General features: G+C 42.9%; 1 protein-coding gene across 1 annotated transcript; it reads left to right on the forward strand.

The window, feature by feature from the left end:
- Positions 1 to 80: 80 nt before the first annotated feature.
- Dnaaf10 (dynein axonemal assembly factor 10) lies at positions 81 to 21,807 on the forward strand. The gene is made up of 8 exons (XM_051164900.1): positions 81 to 368; positions 6,255 to 6,355; positions 8,266 to 8,396; positions 10,399 to 10,500; positions 12,949 to 13,064; positions 14,151 to 14,285; positions 18,725 to 18,822; positions 21,357 to 21,807. The coding sequence occupies exons 1-8, from the start codon at positions 186 to 188 to the stop codon at positions 21,562 to 21,564; spliced, it is 1,074 nt and encodes a 357-aa protein (XP_051020857.1). The 5' UTR covers positions 81 to 185; the 3' UTR covers positions 21,565 to 21,807.
- The last annotated feature ends 294 nt before the right edge of the window (positions 21,808 to 22,101 follow it).

Genomic DNA, 22,101 nt, shown 5'->3' on the forward strand with positions numbered 1-22,101 from the left:
TAAATCTGCTTGTGCCGTGTGTGGCGAAACATTTGGTGCCGTCTCAGCAGCTCACCAGGCATTATCGGGGGCACCCAAGCCCAACTTGCTAAGGCATCCGGGTAGAGTGTGGCTAGGGAGGGACAAACTGCCCCTGAGATGTTTGCATTCTGGTTTCCAAGTTAGTGCTTGTCTGTATCTACACCATGTCTACCTTCGAGAAGCCTCAGATCATTGTCCACATTCAAAAGGGGCTCAACTACACGGTGTTCGACTGCAAATGGGTGCCCTGTAGTGCCAAGTTCGTGACGATGGGCAACTTCGCCCGGGGCACCGGCGTTATACAGGTGTACGAGATCCAGCGCGGGGACGTAAAGCTGCTGCGGGAGGTGGGTGCAGGCTTGGACTGCTGTTTGGGCGTGCGTTTTCTAGGGTCTGCATTCCTCTTTGCCACAGCCTTGCCCCCAGCAGAAAAGAGATTACAGATTGAGAAATACTGCGGACTTAAAACTTTGGCAACCTCAAAATCTCACTGGGGAACTTTAGTACCTTGGCTCACTGCCAGCCCCTTCCTCCCGCCATCCTCGGTGCGATCCATTGCAAGGTTTCTGGGAAGTGAAGTTAGGGTTTCAAGTCTGCTGTATTCGAGGATCTTTTAGGCTGTTTGTAGTTGTTGTAGTCTACTAGTAGGTATATGCAATAAATTTACATTTCATGCAAGTAAAGTCAAAGGAGGCACCGGGATACCTACAACGAAGTTGGTGGAGACGACTGAATACCCCTGGTCCTTTCGAGATATATCAGTTGAGTGTCTGATAGCCCCAGGCATGGGAGTGGCAATGTCACCGATCTCGTGAGAGTTTGTTTTCTGTTGGGGGAAACAGTGAGTTAAACAGACCAAAAATGCATAAATGTAAACCAAGATGGGTTTTCTAATACACATGTCTATGAGAGTAAAACCAGATTTAGGGTGAGTAGAAACTAACTAGGGCAAAACCAGAGTACAGTATGAAGCTTCCAGAGGGACCAGCATGTGGGAAAGCTCAATGCTAATGGTGGGAGGTAGTTTATTATCTTTTTTAAAGCAAAAACACAGGCACACCTTTAATCCCCGCATTCAAGAGGTAGAAGCAGAAGAATTTCAGTTTGAGACCCTGTCTGAACAACAATCGTAACCCCCGCTTAAAAAAAAAAAATCATAAACATATAAGAGTAGGAACCATTGTAAGATCGGTAAGCCGTTTAAGAGATTTATCCCTGTTCCTTTGAGAAAAACAGGACACCTTTGGAGGCCTTTCAGACTGATGAGACAGGACCAGATTTGTCGTTTTTGTAAAAGGTTGCCAGTGAGCCAATTGCAGAATGATGAAAAATAATTAATATCTCATGTCTTTCTTTTTGAGATGGATGTTCAACTCAAACTCATAACCCTCCTGCTAGCCTCTCAGTGGGCTGGGATTACAGGCCACGCACCACAGTGCTGAGCGGTGACTAAGCAGCAGTTGTATAATTGCAGTTATTACAATGTTTCTCTTTGGGTTGACTGAAAGGAGTGAGCCAGTCACAGTGAGGTGTTGAGTTGGTTTGAAGGAGATAGAGGTTAGGGCAGGCAGGGAATAATTTAAACTTGTATGAGACCATATGTGAAGAAGCAGTGTCCCTCCCTGAGCTCTGCTGAGTTTTCCGGTTCAGTTCCTACTCTGTAGCCAGGCATTCAACTTGGAGATGCTAAACTTGGCTTGGTCTTTCCCACCATGCCTTGTGTTCCTCATCACTTCACTTGCGGTCACCTGTTGCTGTTCCAGTGGCCAGTTCAGACTGACTGAGGAAGTCCTTCCTGATCTCTGCAGGAAGGAACCTTTCTTTACATTTCACTAATGTAGTGACTTTCTCTGCCCAAAAGAGTCTGTCTCAGTCCTCTAGATTGTGAGCTGAAGAGCAGGGACAGTGTCTTCTTGTGTCATTTGTAAGGACCAGCTGCTCGATACATGTTTATTATGGGAATTTGGGAGTTTGACATTCTGGTGTAGGGATTGGTAGCCAATGTGTCGTCAAGACTCTGAACGTGAGAAACACTGGCATAACAGACACTTCACAGGAAACGCTAGGAGCAAATGCCAGTCAACACTCAGCCAGAAAGCATTTATAGTATTGTAATATTTTTTGTTTTCCCATGAATTACTATTTTTACATACATTTCAGTAGTAGTTGTTCCAAGTGAAATAGTGTTTATCTCTTGTAATTTCTGAAGAATTCTAGAAAATTCTTAGTTGTTTATAGTAAAAGTAATATGTGTTTATAAGAGAACATATAGAAAATTTAGGTAGAAATAAAAAAGAAAGTATCACATGATCTGAGCCATTGGAGTAAAAGGGTGTTTTTGCATCCTTTTCATTCCATATGCAATTACTGAGACTACTATAGAGTTACTATGCTAAAAAAGAACTGCAAGTATTTGAACATTTACTTCTAAAAAAAAAAGTCAAGTAAAATATTAGAAATAAAGCACCTTTCAGAACTTAATATTGTATTTTTTGGGGTACAGCAGAGAAGCATACAGGTTATCAAAGTCTCCTATGTATGTTTGGTTGCTAATGATGTTTGTGTACAGGATTTAAAATACCCATGCCTTTTGCCCATCCCTAGAAATATGACCTGCTAGTTGACTTTAGTGAGTGACAGAGTGGGGCCAGGTGAGTTACTGACGTAAATGTTAGGAGACACACTCATTTTGTTATGATGGAATTGTTCCAAAGCCTATGCACCCAAGATAACGTATAAAAGAGCAAGTCAGCCATTGCCTGTGAGGAATTGATTACAATGGAGGGCAGGAGGCTGGGCAGTTTGGCATACACCTTTAATACCAGAGCTCAGGAAGCAGAGGCAGGAGGATCTCTGCGAGTTTAAGACCAGTCTGGTCTACAAAGTGAGTTGCAGAATAGTTCCAGAGTTACATAGTGAGATCCTGTATCAAAAAAAAAAAAAACAAAAACAAGCAAACAAATAAAGAAAAGCAGAGAGTAGGGAGCAGGAGAGATGACTCAGTGGTTAGGGACACCCGCTTCTCTTCCACATTACCCAGGTTTGCTTCCCAGGACCCAGACAGCAGCTTGCCACTGTTCATAACTGCACTTTTAGGGGCGCTTATGCTCACTTTCTCTGGCTTCCTTTGGCACCAGCCATGAATCTAATGCAGAGGCATGTTTGCAGAAAAGATACCCAGACACATAAAAGAAAAAGAAATGGAAGGCAGGCTTCCTTCCCTAGTTGTACAGACTGTTGGGCCACATAAGAGTGGCTAGCCAAGTGTCACTTCATCGTCCTTTCTGAGACTCCAACTTACACCGGACAACTTTTTTTTTTCCTAATAAACACAAAGGTACCATACGGACAGAGACAGCTCTGAGAAATGAAATCATGGTTGAAACTTGGTAGTGAGCTAGTGCAGTGTTGGTGTTTTAGCTCCTGTGCTTCTGAAGTCACTGCTTTTAATGTTAATTAAGTAGTGCCAGGATGTGGAGGAGGAAATGCTGACAAGCTGCAGTAGACCCGCCCACAGGCAGAACAAAAATAGCTCTCATGGCAATTATTGATCTTGGGCTTCTTTAGTCATGCTGACATGTAATTCTGGCATAGACTATTTAAAAAAAAAAAAAATTAGGTCAAGTAAACTATCATTGATGGTCATACTCAATATTATCAATCTTACAGGATTTTTTTTGTGTGTGTGAAATAATTTTAACCAATTAGATCATTATTTTACTTTCAACCAATCAGTTTTCTACCAAAGTTACCACTGTATTCTACTCATCTTCCATAGGAAAAAAAAAGTACTTCACAGTGTTAAAAAAGAGAATTCTTTGGTGCACGGTACACATCTGCGTTTTCATGGTGCACGGTACGCATCTGCGTTTTCACGGTGCACGGTACGCATCTGCGTTTTCACGGTGCACCGTACACATCTGCGTTTTCACGGTGCACGGTACACATCTGTGTTTTCACGGTGCACCGTACACATCTGCGTTTTCATGGTGCACTCTCAGTTACTGATTTCTCGGACTGTCTGAGAACCAGACTAGCCTTTCTGAGCAAAGCAGAGTTACACTGCAGGCCGGTGACATGATCTAATGTTTTAAATGATTTTTATTGGATATTTTGAGTTTCATTCTTGAACAATAAACTAGTAACATCTAAGTTTCTGCTTTTTTTTTTTTTTTTTTTTTTTTGGTACAAAAACAAACCCTGAGGGGAGCATGAAACTATATATTTATCTTATTAAAAAAACGAATGAGGTTTAAAACCAAAGGTGAAAAAAATCTGAAATTGGCTTTAATTCATTCCCACATCTTCTCCCCCACATACACACATTTTAGACTTAGAACTTTTTGTTGTCGATGATGATGATGATGATGTTTCTGCTGACACAGGCTTGCAGAGTGGGCTGCATAGTAAAGTGTTGGGATCACATACTGCCCTGCAGGCAGCGTCCCTTAGAGAGAGCTTGAGATCTGCCTGACTCTTGGGATGTAAGCAAGAGGCATCACTTCTCCTTTTGAAAATGGTATCCCTGGGACTGCAGGCAGGGCTGAGGGAGCGCTTGTTGTGCAAACGTGAGGACCGGGTTTTAATCTGCAACAGCCATATAAAAAGCCAGGCACATCTGCACGCGTGTAACTTGTTCACTTGTGCAGGCCAGAGTCAGGAAGATCCCAGGGGCTTGCTGCCAGCTAGCTTAGCTCCAGGTTCAGTGCAAAGCCCTGTCTCCATGGGATAAAGCAGAGAGCCATAGATCAGGATACCTGAAGTTCTCTCTCTCTCTCTCTCTCTCTCTCTCTCTCTCTCTCTCTCTCACACACACACACACACACACACACACACACACACACACACACAATTGATCTTACAAAGTTTCAATGAGGATAAGGTATTTATATAAACACTAATCCTTACTAAGGTTAAAAACTTAGATCTGAGAGTAGGAAGGTAGCTCAGAGGATATGAGGGGCTTTGGTCTGCAAGCCTGAGGGCCTGAGTGGAAGACTCTAGCACTCACATAAAACAGGTTCCTAACCGCAATGTACATATTAGGGAAAAAGATGGTCTTTTCTGGGAGAAAACATGTAGAACGATGTCTCTTATCATATTCTCAGTACGTGGAAACAGTTTCCATGGTTGTGTACAAATGACATCAGATACCCTCTTAGACACACAGCACATTGAAAACCCAGAGGATGAGAAGGAAGGATCTGGAAGAACACTGGTGCTGGCTTCTCTGTCCCAAGAATTAGTGCTGAAGGGCTAAGGGAGGCTTCCTTACACCCTCGTTCAGAGAGGCAGGACTACAAGAGGCCTGTGGACATTACTTTTCCTGAAGCCTTCAGGGAATAAAGTCTCCATTGTCTTTGCATTTCTGCCAAGAGGTCTGCACAGTATGTACTGCACCTTTTTAATCTGCAGAACAGCAGAGATAGTAGAGCTTTCAGGATTGCAAGAGGAAAAGGTTAAAGGTCTCTTAGTAGCCTAGCCTGCCTAAAATTCAGTGTTGCTTAGCCTGACCTTGAACTCACAACTGCACTTCTGATTCCGTGTCTGGAGTGCTGGGCTACAGCAGTGAGCCATCACATGGGACTCAAATTGGCAGCGTTTGGGTATCTCAGATAACAACAACAAGAAAAATCTCTCTCTGTCCCTCTCCCTCTCCTGTAACCCCGTGCTGGCATGAAGATCTCTGGGTTTTAGATCAGTTTGGATCATGTCTGTCTTGAGCAATGATGTGAGAGACCTTGTCTCAGAATCCTGGGCTAGAAGGATTGCTCAGATGTCACTGTCTGCTCTTCCAGAGGGCCTGGGTTTGATTCCCAGCACACATGCATGGCAACCATCTACAGATGGTTCTGTAACTCCAGTTCCACAGGATCCAGTGACCTCTTCTAGCTTCTGTGGGCACTGCACACACATGATACATGAACATACAAGAAGACAAAACACCCATACACATTAGTTAAAAGTAAATACACTTCACTCAGTGACCCAGAAGCTTTGAGTTCAAGGCCAACCAAGGCTACATAGTAAGACCATGTCTCAAGTTAAAAAACCTTTCTTTTTGACAGTGATAGCTTTTTAAAATTATACAGACTTAACTGAAGAAAGAGCAATTCTTCAGTGTTTTCATTGCTTTTATGTATAGTGTGTTTAGCCCTCACTGCAAAGCCGTAGACATTGGGATTATAAGTAAGTGTTTACATAAGTAAATACCCTCTCTCCTTTCTATCCAGATCGAGAAGGCTAAGCCCTTTAAGTGTGGAACATTTGGTGCCACGTCTTTGCAGCAGAGATACTTAGCTACTGGAGATTTTGATGGAACTCTTCATATATGGTGAGAGGATTAAACAGTGTACCAATGGGATAAGTGCTCTCTGATAGGGTTCTCACTCTTCTGAGAGAAAGAGTTCTCATTTGGAAATAGTTGTTTCAAATATTTAAATTTCTCCTGAAAGTCACGAGGACTGTGTTGTGATACATCTCTATGTCATATTCAGAGTCTATTTAAAATCCTAAGTGTCATAATTACATTCAGGAATGTGTGTGTATAACATGTGTCTGTATGTATATGCATGTAATAACAGTGAACAGACCATGAATGTGAAAGAGCAAGGAGGATCTGTAGGAGGGCTTGATGCAGGGAGGGAAAAGAAGGGGAGAGGAGGAGAGGGGAAGGGAGGGGAGAGGAGAGGAGAGGAGAGGAGGGCTTGGAGCAGCGAGGTAAGGGGAGGGGAGATGGTATAATTATATTAACCTCAGAAGTTAATAGACAAAGGTTTAAAAAGATGCTTAGCTCTTCCCTTTAGAACTTGAAACAATGTTAGTGGTTCTTACCCGCCCACAGGCTGTTTGGGGCTAGTAATTAATGCCACTTTAGCAAGAGGTTTAGTGTTATAGAGTGATACACTGATTTTAATTTTTTCCATGCAGAACTCCCACTTAGATTTTGTTAGTACCATATTTTTCAGACCATAAAATGCACTCTTTTCTTCCCAAAAGGGGACGGGGGTAGGTTAGGGTGTACCTTATGGTCCGATTGCTGTTTTTACTGTTTTTCTTTCTTTTTTTTTTTCTGCTCTAAAAACTGGGTGTGTCTTATGGTCTGAAAAATACAGTATTTAATGTTTTAAGATTTAGACATGACTTTTTAGGAAAATGTCTATTGAATACCTTAATAAAAACCTGCTATGAATGAACAAAATCACAATAGTATCTACTGCCTTTATATAAATCTTATTTAAATTTATTTAATATTTAAAGTTAAATGAATTCAAGTTTTTCTTTAATTACTTTGTAGAAAAAAATTTCAACATCTAAAGTACATAGCAACATTTTGTTTGTTTGTTTATTGGCTCATTTCTAATGATGAGCTGCTTGGTGGTAGGGTTCACTGTTGGTGGCTGCCCTGTAGCTCACAGTGTAGTGGCCTTTAACTCCACAGAGCTCTGTCTGCTTCTGCCTCCCAAGTGCTGGGATTAAAGACTGTCCCAGCTAGATACATTGTTACTATGTATATTCCTCCCTTCCGATCCCCTTTTGAGTTTTGTTTTGTTGGGTTTTTTTTTTTTTTTTTTCACATTTTATTCAGTGTCTGTCTGTATCTCTATCTGTGTGCCTGTGTGTCTCTGTGCCTGTGTGTACATGAACACGGGCAGAGAGCAGAAGACAGCTTCTGGGAGTCTTTGCACCTGTCTTCTCTTGCTCCTTTTAGACCTGGGGATCAGTGCAGGTTGTCAGGCTTGCTGGCAGGTTCCTTCCCCACCCGGGCCATCTTACTGGCCACCCTCTCCAGTTTTATGACTGTATATATGCATATATGCATACACACATATGCACACATAGGTATGTGCATATAATTTTAAACTTATTTTCCACGTTACAAGAGGAACCGTGGTCTTTACTTGCTTACCATGATGACTTCTGCTGCTGTTCCTTTTCTCACAAATGTCAGGGTTTCGTTTTTCTTTGTGGCTGAATAAAATTTCATTGTGTATAGCCTTATCCATTTGTGTGTTGATGGGTCCGTTTACTGCATTTATTTCCTGTGCCATTGAAATCCTGTTCAGAGAATCCTTACCTATGCTTGTATCTCTCAGCGTCTTATTTATGTTTTCCTCTAGCATTGTCAGAGCCTCTGTCTTAAATGTTAAACTCTCGGATCCATTTTGAATTCTTTTTAAAATATATAATTTTGAACTGGTTTTTTTAGGCCAAGTGTAGTAAGTAGTTTTTTTCCCCCCTTAGGAATTTGGAAGCTCCAGAGATGCCAGTGTATTCTGTGAAGGGTCACAAAGAAATTATAAATACTATAGATGGGATAGGTGGACTTGGAATTGGGGAAGGAGCACCTGAAATTGTGACCGGCAGCCGAGATGGTGAGTGAGTGCAGTTTAAGTACTAAACAAATGTTTAATGGAAACCGTCTCCTCTGCACACAGAATCCCCTATGGTTGGCTTGACTCTGCATCTTCCCTTCGTGCATCTGCATTTTAACAGACAAGTCTATTGTGCATCTCTCGTTTGTTTCAGGCTTCTGTGTCGGTTCAGGTGGAGACACAGCACTGAATCTTGTAGTGTGGAGTTAGTTCAACAATTAATAATGAACTTACTTGAAAGACTTACAATCTCTTTATGGGCTTCTGAAACAACCAGTGGTGTGGTGTGAGACGGATGGCGCCTTCTCATTCTCTTTTTAAAAAGCCGAGTTACTACTTAGGGAAATGTCAGGTTGACAGGCACCTGAAAACATGGTCTGAGATCTGTCCGCAGGCACTGGCTTCAGTGAGCAACAGGCTTGGTGTGAATGACTGCATGGGTCCCAGGCTTTATTTTTTCACAGGAACAGTGTTTCACAAAGGAGAGCTAGTGAGCAGTCCATTGCGCCGCCACAGCCACTGTGATCATGCCTCTGCTTTATGCTTTGTCACAGGCAGATGCTTCTGTTTCCATGTATTAATGACTATGAAATTCCATTGTGAGGCTCTACCACTGTACTCCGCTCTGCTTCTGCAGTAACCCTTCAGTGTGCTTCAAGTTTTCTGGGTAATCTTAGGCGGCTTGAAATTATGAAGAAGTAATGATTGTTATGTATGTAGCTCCTTGGGAATATTTTATGATTTTTAAAATGCGTTTCTAAACAAGCCATAGTACACATTCACCTGGCCAGCTATGGTGGGTGAGGGACTATCGTTGGCCGCCATTGATTCTCCTTTCCTGTTAAGTTTGTAGATTAGAAACTGTACTCCATTTCCCTTTGTGTTAGGTCTGTGCTTGCCTACTAATTAATTTTGTGTTGTGAATCATCGAAGTTCTTTGCCAATTCAAGTGTGGAAAACTTACTAGGATCTTAACAACTTGGGTACACCTGTGGCTGAGATGGTAATCTCCAGCAGATTTGTGGCAGTCCTTGCCACATTTCTAATGACCAGTTCTATCCCTGGAGATATAGCTTAAGTTTCATGTCTCTTTTGGGGACTTTTTTTTTACCCCTTCCCTCTTCTTTCTCATTAAATGCATTTAAGTTGATTATAGGCTGTGACACTAGTTAGTAATCCTATAATGTAAATTGATATAAGAATGTTGAAATTTAGTTTAGGCTAATTTTATTTAATAGTTCCCTCCTCACTATTTTATGAGGGAAAGTTATGTAAAACAGAGGGGTTATTTCTTCTTCTGTGTCAACAAGTGAAGCTGGGACCTCAAGCGAGCTGGTCACTCTGCTATGAACTGCCTCCCCCAGTAGTTGAAGTGGCACTCTAAAACCCCTTATAAAAACATAGTGAGGGGGCCTGGAGAGATGGCTCAGAGGTTAAGAGTACTGGCTGCTCTTCCGAAGGTCCTGAGTTCAATTCCCAGCAACCACATGGTGGCTCACAACCATCTATAATGAGATCTGATGTCCTCTTCTGGCATGCATGTGTATGTGTAAGCAGAACACTGTATACATAATAAATAAATATTTTTTTAAAAAGAATCATAGTGACAGCTTATTCTTCTGTATAAGAAAAATGCCAGTGGTTTTATGTGCAGTAAGGAAAACGTAACTAAAATGACACTCTCACTGACCTTTGTACATACAACAAAATGTGTAAGGCATTTTTTTAATTGTACACTTGTCTTTGACTTGTCAATCATAGCCTAGGAGCAGAGAGGTTTCTCTGTGTAACTATTAATTTAGCAATCATTTCTTATACTAGCATATGGGCTATGTTTGGCATCAAGTGCATTTTAATCACATTGACGTTAGGAAAACATGGGTATTTTCAGATCTTGTAACATCTGCATTATTGTCACGTGTACAGGAAACTGGAAAGAGAATGTAAACAGGAAACGTGATCAGCCACTATTGAATTTTGCCAACTCTCTTGTCCATGGCAGGCACTGTAAAGGTGTGGGACCCAAGGCAAAAAGATGATCCTGTTGCTAACATGGAACCTGCACAAGGAGAAAACAAGAGAGACTGTTGGACGGTGGCATTTGGTAAGTTTTTGACAGGCTGCTGTGTTCAAAGTTCATTAAGTTTCAGGAAGTTAACAGTGGTCTCCAGTAGTCCACTCTGTAGACTGTTCTGAGAGTGTGTCCAGGTGAGTATCACAGTCGTCACTGTCAATCTCAGGCTGGGAGTTGCATCTGTACTGCGTTGTTTAGTGTGTGGCTTGGGGAAAGTCACCGGACTTCACTGTTTCTGGGTTGTTGTGTTTACACAGTGGTGCTAATAGCGTTGAGGAGCCAATGAGGTAATACCACTAAAGCTCTTAGAATGGGCATAGATTATTAAGTATTGGGAATGTTTACTATTATTTTGGTAGGTTTTTGCTTAATTGATACGACTGACTTAGTTTAGTACCAAATGCCAGCAATAGGGCTAAGTGAAGCCTCAGATGCAAATTATAACCTAAAAAGTTGCACATTACATTTTACATAGTGTTTATTTTCTAGAAAATAGTTGTGCCATTGCATAATTATATCTTGTAAGTCTGACAGCTGGGACCTGTTATTAATATACTGATAATCATGTTGATCTTGTCAGGGTTGGCCCTTGTCTTTGGCTGTAAAGGATAAGGGCCAGAACGCAGGCTAGTCTCAGCTTCCCAGGTCGCTGCAGTTACAGGCCTGCACCTCTGGATGCAGCGCCATGTTTAGTTTAAACCTTCTGGGTTTTGTTTTGTTCTGTTTTATTCTTTGAAAAGGTTGACCTCAAGCTGGCCAAGATCTTCCTGCCTCTGCCTTTAAAATGCTGGGATTAAGGCATATGCCACCACACCTGGATCGTGTGTGTGTGCGCATGCGTGTGCATGCATGCACATGTGTGCGTGTGTGCGTGCGTGCGTGCGTGCATGCGTGTGTGTGTGTGTGTGTGTGTGTGTTTTGAGACAAGATGCCACTATGTTGCTCAGGCTGGCCTCAAACCTCTGGGGTTAAGTAAAACCCTGCTTCAACCTCCCAGCGAGCTGGAGCTACAGATGAGCAGCACCATGCCTGACTTTAGATTTTTTTTTTTTAATTACTGTGGACATGCAACAGTGAAAGTGAGTCATGTTTGAGCCCTCAAGCATATGGCATATGATTTAGTAAAGAAGGGCTGGCATCCACTTCACCTACAGTATAAAAAAGTAACAAAACATCACAAGAAGCATCAGTCCATGCAGAGAGACGCAGTGGGAGACACAGAGGAAGACCATGTTGATCTCAGACCAAAGAGTCATAGGATTTCCAACACTGAAATTGGGAGGATATTCCCAACATAGAGAATAACTTCAAAGTGCCCTGGGAGGAGATGGTGGAGAAAGAGGCCACAGAGATGCCGTACCCACCACTGTGTTCGGGTGGACTGGGTAGTGGTCTGCCTCGGAAGGTCTGTGTATGGTGCAGTATGTTCTGAGCTTTCAGAAGACGTCCCTGGTGATGAAGACTAAGGGGCGGGGGAAGGCACAGTGGAGATGAGTTCAGAAGTTTTAGGCAGGATTCCAGGTAAGGAAGGCTTGCAGCCATGAACATGATTCATAAGACAGATAGAGAATAAGTAGTACTTGCAATTCTGTGTCCATCAAATGAGGAACAAGGAAAATGATTATGTTCGAAATGACTGCATGTTGGGATTGGTGACAGAGAGAAGGATGTTGTTCATTGAAGAGCTCCACAAGCAGTGTGGCAGTGGTAAGGGAAGACGGTGACGTCAGTTTGGGACCTAGAAGAGCAAGGTACTGGTGCCAGCAAGACCTCACAGCGGAAATGCAGGCCTGGAGTGTATAAGGAGGAAGCAGGAGCCTGTTGAGAATGAAGGCCTCACACACAGGACCTTCCTCTTCCTTCACATCACTCCACCCCCTCGCCCAATTTGGCAAGAGCTATGCAGGAGAACCATCCCGGAGCTAAGCATGCTGAAGTTTACATCATATTCTAACCTGTAGGGGCGGTCACCTGCACGGCTAACAGTGCCCTCCCACTTGTTACAGAGCTTCTGGTAAAAGTAAGATAACCAGGAAAATACTCTGCAAAATCATTTTAAAGCAGAGTTTTCGTTCATACGCTGTTGCTACCAAGGGATGGGAAGAAGCATACACATTGCCGTCTTCCCAGGCCCTGTGATGTGTGAACTGTAGCTGGTCTGCCTTTGCAGTACTGGGATGGATTATAGGGCCCCGTGCCTGCTGGACAAGCCTACGCCATGTCCCGGCCAGAGGGACCATTTCCTTTCTATTTAGAGTCCAGGAAACACTTTCAAGTAGACTCTTGTCATAGAATTTCTAGTAAGCAATTTTTTAAACTTTAATATTCCTCATTTGCCAAAATTGATGAGTGGAATTATCCCCAGTATAATTTTTTAAAATTAAATCTGTCCCAAGTTATATGTGTATTTTGTACCAGTTTTTCCTAGCAGCCTTCACCTTGCGTTTATGAAGACCTGAAATGTGTCTTGATTTCCAGGCAATGCTTATAGTCAAGAAGAACGTGTAGTTTGTGCTGGCTATGACAATGGGGACATCAAGCTGTTCGACCTCAGAAACATGTCGCTGCGGTGGGAGACAAACATTAAAAATGGGGTAATGTGCATTTCTATGATCTCCAACTTCTCTGAGCATATTTGTATCTGTGTCTTCCTCTGACCACTACAGAGTTCTCAGAGGCCTTCTCCAAACCCATGCCTCTCAGTCTTCTGCCAAAAGTTAACCATTTGCGGCCAAACCGCCTTGAGTCTACTGGCAGCCGGGCCCCCTTTACTAAGACAGTGAACACAGGAGCTAGAGAGGTGGCTCAGCCTTTAAAGGCGGGGCTCAAGCCAAAAATGTAAGGACGCAAACGTATACTCAGATGTGGTTTGTACAGAGTGGAGCCAGTAGAGCCGCCACCGCATCTGAGGGCCACAGGGACCACACAGATGATATCAAAATGAGTAGGAAAAGCTTCTCCAAGCACCTTTGGACTTTTGGTTCTTGAGCTGGACACCTTTATCAAAGAATGTGGTTCCATTGAGTACAGTGGTGCACGCCTGTAATTCCAGCATTTGGGGAGGCAGAGGCAGGCAGATCGCTGTGAGTTTGAGGCCAGCCTGGGTTGCAAAGCGAGTCCAGGACAGCCAAGGCTACACAGAGAGACCCTGTCTCGAAAAACCAAAAAAAAAAAAAAAAAAAAAAAAATGTGGTTCTGATTTTTGGAAGGAGGCTTTGACTTACCTATGCTAAATAATGAAAACATTGTGTTGTCACCTTTCACTGAGCACGCGGACATGTCCCTCCCCCCCCTTGATGGTTTTGTCGATCAGATTAACAGAAACTATATTTTGCTATATTGATTCAAAAGGTTGAATGGCTATTCAAGCCCTCCACATGGTCTTGTTGTTTTAAACCGTTCAGATAACGTAAAAGAATCAACAAAGGCTGGAGAGACAGCTCAGTGCTTAAGAATACTGAATGCTCCTCCAGAGGACCTGGGTTTAACTCCCAGCACTCACATGATGGCTCAAAACCATCTAATTCCAGTTCTGGGGAACCTGGCCTACTCTTCTGGCCTCCCTGGCACCCACTATATACCTGGTGTGCATATATGAAAGCGGGCAAAGAATGCCCGTGCACATGCTTTACAAAGTAAAGAAAATACGAGCCTATCAATAACGCACTTTCCACTTTCAGGTGTGTAGCTTGGAGTTTGACAGAAAAGACATAAGTATGAATAAGTTGGTAGCGACATCCCTGGAAGGGAAGTTCCACGTCTTTGACATGAGAACACAGCACCCCACCAAAGGCTTTGCTTCTGTTACAGAAAAGGTAACTCTGAGGGGCTCTCTTTCTATGGAGAGAGGTGGTGTTTGCTTTAGACTACCTCACAGAATGACTCACCAGGTTTCCTCTCTGTCACGTGCTTGTTGGACCGTGTTTTTGTGCAGATCCCAAAGGTTGCCAGCTTTATACTCCCCGACTATAGTAACTATCTAGTTAGCCAGGAATCTTACTTTGTAGTTAAAGAAGCCTTGCTGGTGCCAAGAATTTGATCAGGAAATCCCAGCCTGGTGTTTTCTAGTAAACACATATTATTTCTGTTAATATCTAGTGATTTTTCCAGAAATATCATTTCACTGTGTCATCTCATCCCATTTTGTTTTAATTCTCATTTGCTGTATTAAGTGATATCACTTGAAAACCCTGGTTACTGTGGTCAGGAATCCTAGATACTCAGTGTTGTTTGTTCATGCTTTGGCTTCTACTTGAGATGGCTTAGTGGGGAAGGGCTTTGGCTACAAGATTAGAAAAAATGATAAGGAAAGAAAAACAAAGGGAAATACTTGTCACAACAAAGAGAATATGTCTGGAATAAAAAGTAGCTGCATAAAATCCATGTAGAAACATCGTGTCTTGCAGAAAGGGGGAGGGGAATGTGACCCTCTTTCCTGAGCATAAGAAGGAAGGCAGCTGCAGGTGGTTGTTTCCATCTGATTCCAATGTACAGGTTGTCAGGAAGTAAGGAGCTACTTCCATTGCTTCCTTCACTGTGGATGCTGCAGGATGTGCACTTCCTGCTACCTCTCATCATGGGTGCTGCGGGATTCCTTCTCCCACGGTGGGTGCTGCGGGATTTCACAGAACTCCCCCCTTTGTGCTCCTGATACACTGTATCTCAGGGTATAGTAGTTATTGTTGAGCATAGATTGCCAGCGCCAGATGAGCTAAAGCCATAACAGGGTAACTAAAACTGCAACACTATTTTGCCAGTGTCATTTTAAAATGTAGTTACTATAGCTTTCAGTCTATAGTTAAATTGTTCCATATTTTGTTTGTAAATCACTTCTTATTATCTATATACAATAGTGTCCTTGCAAGTTCATTTGGGCAGTATTAACCTAATCACTGGGGCCTCTCATAACTCAAAGTGTATATTTTGAGAGCCCTGTTTTTACATGCTAGCAGTAATGCTCTCAAATGAATATTCAGATCAATGACAAGACTTATCATTCAGGACTGGAGAGAGAGCAGTTAAGAATGCCCGCTGCTCGACTTGAGTCAGGTTCCTAACATCCATGCCAGGCTCTTCATCACCCTCTGTAACTCCCAGTGCCAGGAGACTTGATGCCATCTTTTGACTTCCCCAGGCACTGCATTCATGCACAGATAGCCCCACCCCACCCCCACATATACACAATAATTTAAAATAAAATCTCCAGGTTAATAATCACTGAAATGGGAAGTGGGCAGCTTAGGTCACACAGCAGCTTCAGGCTTCTACACAGCAGGGTCGCCCTCCCCTGTGTCCTCCTGCATCCCTCCCTTCTCGCTCAGCAGCTCTCACTCCTCATGGCCCCCCAAGGTGCACCAGCATGTTGGACTGAGGCACTGATAAACTGTCAGCCTTTTCCACTTGCCTGCCTTTATTTTCCTAAGGAAATGCATTTTCATTTTTTAAATATAGGCGATACGTTAACATATTTAAATGATGACTAAATTAAATTAAAAGTCATCCAGATATGCAGAGTGTTAGTTACAAAATAGATGCAGCACGGTGAAACATATGTCTTCATACATTGCTGCTATTCAGCTGAGTCCGTCAGCATCTTCCCCATCTCCCTGCCTGTCTCTTTCTGGTCCCCTTCTTCCTATCAAATTCTCCTCACTTCTGCATCCATGTCCTGTATGTTTATCACACTCATTTTTGCCCCTCTTTCCTGGTCATTTATTACTCCCCCTTCCTCTCTCACCACACTTTCAGCTTTTCACAGACACATAAATTTAATTCTAGGTTTTGCACATGAGAGAAAACATCCTGTATTTGTCCTTTTTAATGATGCAATGAAATTCCATTTGTGGGTATGTACTTCATTTTCTTGCTATTCATCCACTGGTAGATGTCTAGACTTGTTCTGCTTCTCAGCTATGTGAATAGTTCAGCAATAGAAGTGGACGTACAGTGATCTCTGTAGTATGTTGACTCAGGGTCCTCTGGTTCTGCATCCGGGAGTTAGGGCATAGCTGAGTTACACAGTCATTCTGCTTGAGTGTTCTTAAGAAATCTCCAGCCTCACTTACTGTACCACTTTATGTTTTTACATTCCCACCAGCAGTAAGGCTTCCTCTTTCTTCACATCCTTGCCATCGTTTGTTGTTTGGTTTCTTTTCTTTTTCCTTTTTTTTTTTTTCAATAACATTTTGACTAACTGAGAATTTCACACAATGCATTTTGATCATATTCACTTCCCCTCCTGCAGCTCCTCCTCCCTCGTCCACACCGCTGTCCATCCACCCACCTTGGTGTTTTGTTTTCTCCTCCCCACCCCACTCTAAGCACCCACTGAGTTGAGTTTGTGTTGCCCAGCCACTCTCGAGTGTGGGATCTACCCTGGAGCATGGCCATCCTTCCAAAGGTCACAGCACTAAGAGAACTAAGTCCGCTCTCCCAGCAGCTGCCAGCGGCCAGTCCCTCACCGTACTGCCATTTTGTCTGGCTTGAGCTTGCTCAGGTCTTGTGCGTGCTCTCACCACTGATGTGAGTTCGTTTGTGTGACTGCCCTGCTCTGTCCAGGAAATCCTGTTTCTTTGGAGCTTTCTTCCATCTCCGTCTCCTATAGACTTCCTGTGTCCTCTTATAGGGAGGTCCCTGAGCTTTGAAGAGAGAATGTGATAGGCTGAGTGCTCCACATTTGCCAGTTGTAGGTCTCTGTGTGGATTAATGTCTGCTGCAAGAAGAAGCTTGTCTGATGAGAGTTGGGGTCTGTGGGCGTGGCGATGCGTCATTAGGAGTCACTTAGTACTATGAGCAGGGTATAGTAGTAGGCTCTGCCTAGGGCTTGTGACCTGTCTAGCCACAGGGTTTTGGTCCCACTAATGGTGCCAGGTATAGGTTCCATCTGGTGACGCTGCAGGCCTTCAGTCTGATCAGAAAGTGGTTGTTTGTTCTCTTTTCCTTTTTCTTTTCCTTTTTCTTTTTCTTTTTTCTTTTGTTGTTGTTGTTGTTGTTGTTGTTGTTGTTGTTGTTGTTATTGGTTGGTTGGTTGGTTGGTTGGTTTTTTTCTAGATGGGGTTTTTCTGTATATAGAGCCCTGGCTGTCCTGGATTTGCACTGTAGACCAGGCTGGCCTTGAACTCAGAGATCCACCTGCCTCTGCCTCCCAAGTGCTGAGATTACAGGCATGTGCCACAGCCACTGCCACCATTACCACCACCACCACGCTGTTTTTGTTGGGGGGGGGTTGTTTTGTTTTTTTTAAGCAACTCCTCTGAACAGGCCTCTCTCCCTGTGGCCCCCCCCTTTTTTTTTAACAAGACCATTATTAGAAATTGAAAGGCTGCTGAATTTTGTGTGTTAGTTTAATATCCTGTTACTTTTCTGAAAGTATTTATTAAGTTTAGAAATTTTCTGGTAATGTATTTAGGGTCTTTTAACTTTAGGATTATTTGCAAATGGGAATATTTCAGTAATGAGAATTGCTGAAGAAAAACCAAACTGAAGTGATGCTGGGAATAAAAAAACTCAATAAACAAACTTAAAAACTCAGAAGAAATCCTTGGTGCATAAAGGATCTGGTGAAAAGTGGAGAATCAGATCTTCAAGGTGAGGTAGAGCAGTCGTATCATTCAGTAACCGTCAATGATAAATTAACTGTAAATTAACGATTATAGTGTGAATTGACTATATATAATATATGAATATATACATATACACACATACATGCATACACATATATACACACATGTAGACGTGTGTATATATGTGTATGTATATATGTATATAACACACATGGGATACCATGAAAAGACCAGGTCATGGAATTAAGGGAGTAGAAGGAAGAGAATACTGTTTGAAAGGCGCATCTTCACTGAAATCATAGGCAGTGATCTTAGTATAGAAAAGCGGTGCCCACGCAGGTCCCAGGAATCTGAAGAACAGCAAACAGAAGTCAAAGAAGCCATGACATATCAGAGTTAAAACACTGAGAACAGACAAAGGGTGTCGGCCACTGCAAAAGACTTAGGTCACATAGAAAGGCAGGCCATAGTGCCGGATGCTTTGAGAAAAATGTTTGCAGTCAGAAAGGCTGCGACAGATCCCATTGTCAACGTGGACTCCACTCCTCTGCAAAAGTGCCTGTGAGAATTAAAGCAGCGGTAAAATGTTCTTTTCTCGCAGCTGAAGAGAAGGGCTGCAGGTCTTGGTTTCGAGTCTCCTCTTCAGGGCTGCCATTTGGTCTTTAACCAGCATGTGTGTTTTGTCTGACTAGGCCCATAAGTCCACCATATGGCAAGTTCGGCATCTGCCTCAGAACAGAGAGCTCTTTCTGACAGCGGGAGGTGCCGGGAGCCTTCACCTCTGGAAGTAGTAAGTCTTACTAAGTTATTTGTGGGTGTGAAGAAAGAGCTGACAAGCTTTCTTTTTCTCCCTTAATATTTGACTTAATTCATTTTGGCATGCTGTTTGCTTTCTAGGTATCGTATAACTGGCTTTCTAAATGTTTTCTTTTACTAATGTATTTATCTTACATTTAATAAAAGTTCTCCCTTATCTGACACAATAAGTATTTGTCATAGTTATGTCTATGCATATGAGAACGACTTAGAAATATTGGGGGTATTCTGCCCCCCCACTCCCCAGATTTGAAATTGTAGGTGGGCATATTCACAACTGTAATCACAGCACTCAGGAGACGGGGCCAGGAGGATTGCTGTGAGTTAGAGGCTAGTGTGGACTGCATAATAAGTTCAGCCTAGGTACAGGGCAAGGCCCTGTCTCAAAAAATAAATAGTAAAGGAGAAGGGAGGGAGGGAGGAGGGTGGTGGTGGGGAATGGCTTTTGGTAGCTTTTGTTTTTTAATTTGATTTAAGATTTTCATTGAATACTGTCTTCTGGGAGAGGCTACAATTGGGATGTAAAGTGAATTAGTTAACTAATTAAAAATATTATCTTCTAGTCATTAGAACATTACATCTGGGAGTTAGTGAGAGGGTCAGAATACTTAGGTTTGGGCAATGAGTTTGCTAGATTCATCATAGTTTAAAAACACCCTGAGGCTCCTGGTTGGTCTCCAGGTGCAGCCTCACCACTGAGTTTCTTTTTGTACACTGAGGCAGGATGAGCTACTGTGGGAGCTATAGCCATGTGCTGTGTTCCGTGATTCCCAGGGGGCACTGCTAGGGCAGCTACCAGTTCAGCGGGTCTTATACAAATTGAAAGTTTGAAAACTTGATTAGCAACAAAAATTCTTCAAGCATTACTCAGAAAATAACAAGTTGACAATTGAAGGATATTTCAAAATTAAAGTTTGGTTACTAATATAAAAAAAAAAAAAAACCAACACCATTTTCAGTATAGCTTGGACTTTCCCATTTACAAACCCTTCCAAGCTCCTCATAGAAGCTGAAAAACAAGGCTGCAGTCAGATAGTACTTGCTAGAGAACGGAAGCTATGAACTGGCAAGCTTGTGATTGCTTGTAATCAAAACAGTGTTTTAATACGCTTCATCCAAACTCGCTTCATTAAGAAGTGTGCTTTCTGTCAGTGTAAGAGCAGGAGGAATGTTTTAGGCATTCTGGCATGAGGTTGGGCAGATAGATCCTTTGATCCTGGAACCTTTGCCCTTCATTCTTCCCCAGTCTTTCTGCAGGTGAGCCTTTGACAATCTCGTTAGCTAGGCCATGCTTGTTTCCTTGATTCCCCAATTCTTGAGACTGCTAAAGGAGCCAGTACCAATTTTCCACTGAATGGCAGCTAGATCCCCCACCTCCAAAATCAACCACTGCAGAGAGAGAGAGAGACTGGGGTGTGTGTGTGTGTGTGTGTGTGTGTGTGTGTGTGTGTGTGTGTGTGTGTGTGTGTGTATGTGCATTATTTTGTTCATTTATTTATTTATTTTATGTTTTTCAAGACAGAGTTTCTCTGTGTAGCCTTAGCTGTCTTGGAACTCACTCTGTAGACCAGATGGGCTTAAAGCTCTGAGACCCGTCTGCCTCTGCCCCGCAAATGCGCCCAGCTTCATTTCGTTCCTTTCAAGTAAATAGTTTGTTGGATCTGAAAGGAAGAAAAAGTGTTTCCTGCCTGTGGCGTCTCCATTTCTCCTGTGTCTTACTGCTTTGTGCTTCTCAGACTCTGGGTCTTCCTTGTTTCGTTGCTCGGTTGGTTGTGGGTTTTTTGCATTCATACTGTGTCATGATTGATACTCATTAAGCTCTGCAGAGCCCAGGGGAGCCTGCTTAGAGCCTTAAAGCATGTCTGTAGAGATTGTTATTTCTTTTGTCCATCTTTCAGATCTATATCAAGTATAATTCCATTTTGGGTCTTTCCCTCCTCTTAGCTTAAATTTTTATACTTTTAGCTGAGAAAAACAATCTGATGTTCTTAGCATTGCTTTCTCCCTTGTGAAGGCCAGTGGTTTTAAGATTTCTCCCCAGTGGCATTGCCACAGTAATAGTACAGAGAAAGTCCTTGGGCTGGGTCTGAGTGGTGGGCTCGGGGGTCAGGGTGGAAGTGTTAAGCGAGCTTTTGTAAATGCTGCTTATCACCTTTCCTCTGTATGCACACGTTGCCCATGGTGTCTTAACATGCCAGATTTATTAAAGAATTACAACAGAAGATTATGGAGAGCACAAGTCAAACTGACCTATAGCACGCTTATTAAGAAGGCCCAGGACGATGCTAGACACCGTGCTATATAAAAGTTTGCAGGAAAAGTAACATTGCTGAGGTGTGTTGAGCTAGGTAAGAGGGGCTGTCTTTACTCACATACGGTAAATATTGGAAAGTTGTAAGTGGTGGCTCAGTAGCCAGCTGAGAGATGAAAAGTCACTGAAGCTTAATATATAAAAATAAGACAATGAATGTCCAGAGTTCTCTCTTACCACTTTGATCTTGTTTTTAGTGAATACCCTACTCAGCGGTCAAAGAAAGATTCCGAAGGAGTAGAGATGGGAGTGGCCGGTTCCGTCAGCCTGCTGCAGAATGTGACCTTGTCTACTCAGCCCGTCTCCAGTTTGGACTGGAGTCCTGACAAAAGGGGGCTCTGTATCTGTAGTTCCTTCGACCAGATGGTGCGAGTCTTGATTGTTACAAAGCTCCAGACCATCTGACCCAAGGCTTTGAACTTGAAACTTTCCAGAGGGTTACTCACAGAATTTGAGATGTGTCCTGCGTCCTCTGGTCTCATTGAAGATGGTTGAATCTGAGTGATGGGTGACTGCCACAGGGAAAAGCCAGCCAACCCCTAGCTTCTTTGGGTGTTGCTGGCCTGACACGCATGCTGCTGCATGTGAAGGTGCCACACACCAGGGTCAGCTTTGTTGCTTTTCCACACATTTCTACTTAAAAAAAAATAATAAAATAAAATGAAAGGAACCAGGTACTGTGACATTTGCTTCTGGTCTCAGCTAATGACTAGACTGAGGTAGGAGGATCAGTTTAGCCCATAGGACCAAGACTAGCTTGGGCAGCACAGTCAGACCCACCTTTAAAAACAGCTGGGCACTGGCGCAGAAGACATAGCTCTGTGATCAAAGTGCCTGGTGCTCCTGCCGAGGACCCCAATGTGACTCAGTATCCATATTAGATGGCTTACAACCCCTGTAGCTGCAGTTCCAGGGCAGCTGATACCATCTGCTGGCTGAATT

This window comes from Acomys russatus, chromosome 22 (genome assembly GCF_903995435.1).
Source record: "Acomys russatus chromosome 22, mAcoRus1.1, whole genome shotgun sequence".
Lineage (NCBI taxonomy): Eukaryota > Metazoa > Chordata > Mammalia > Rodentia > Muridae > Acomys > Acomys russatus.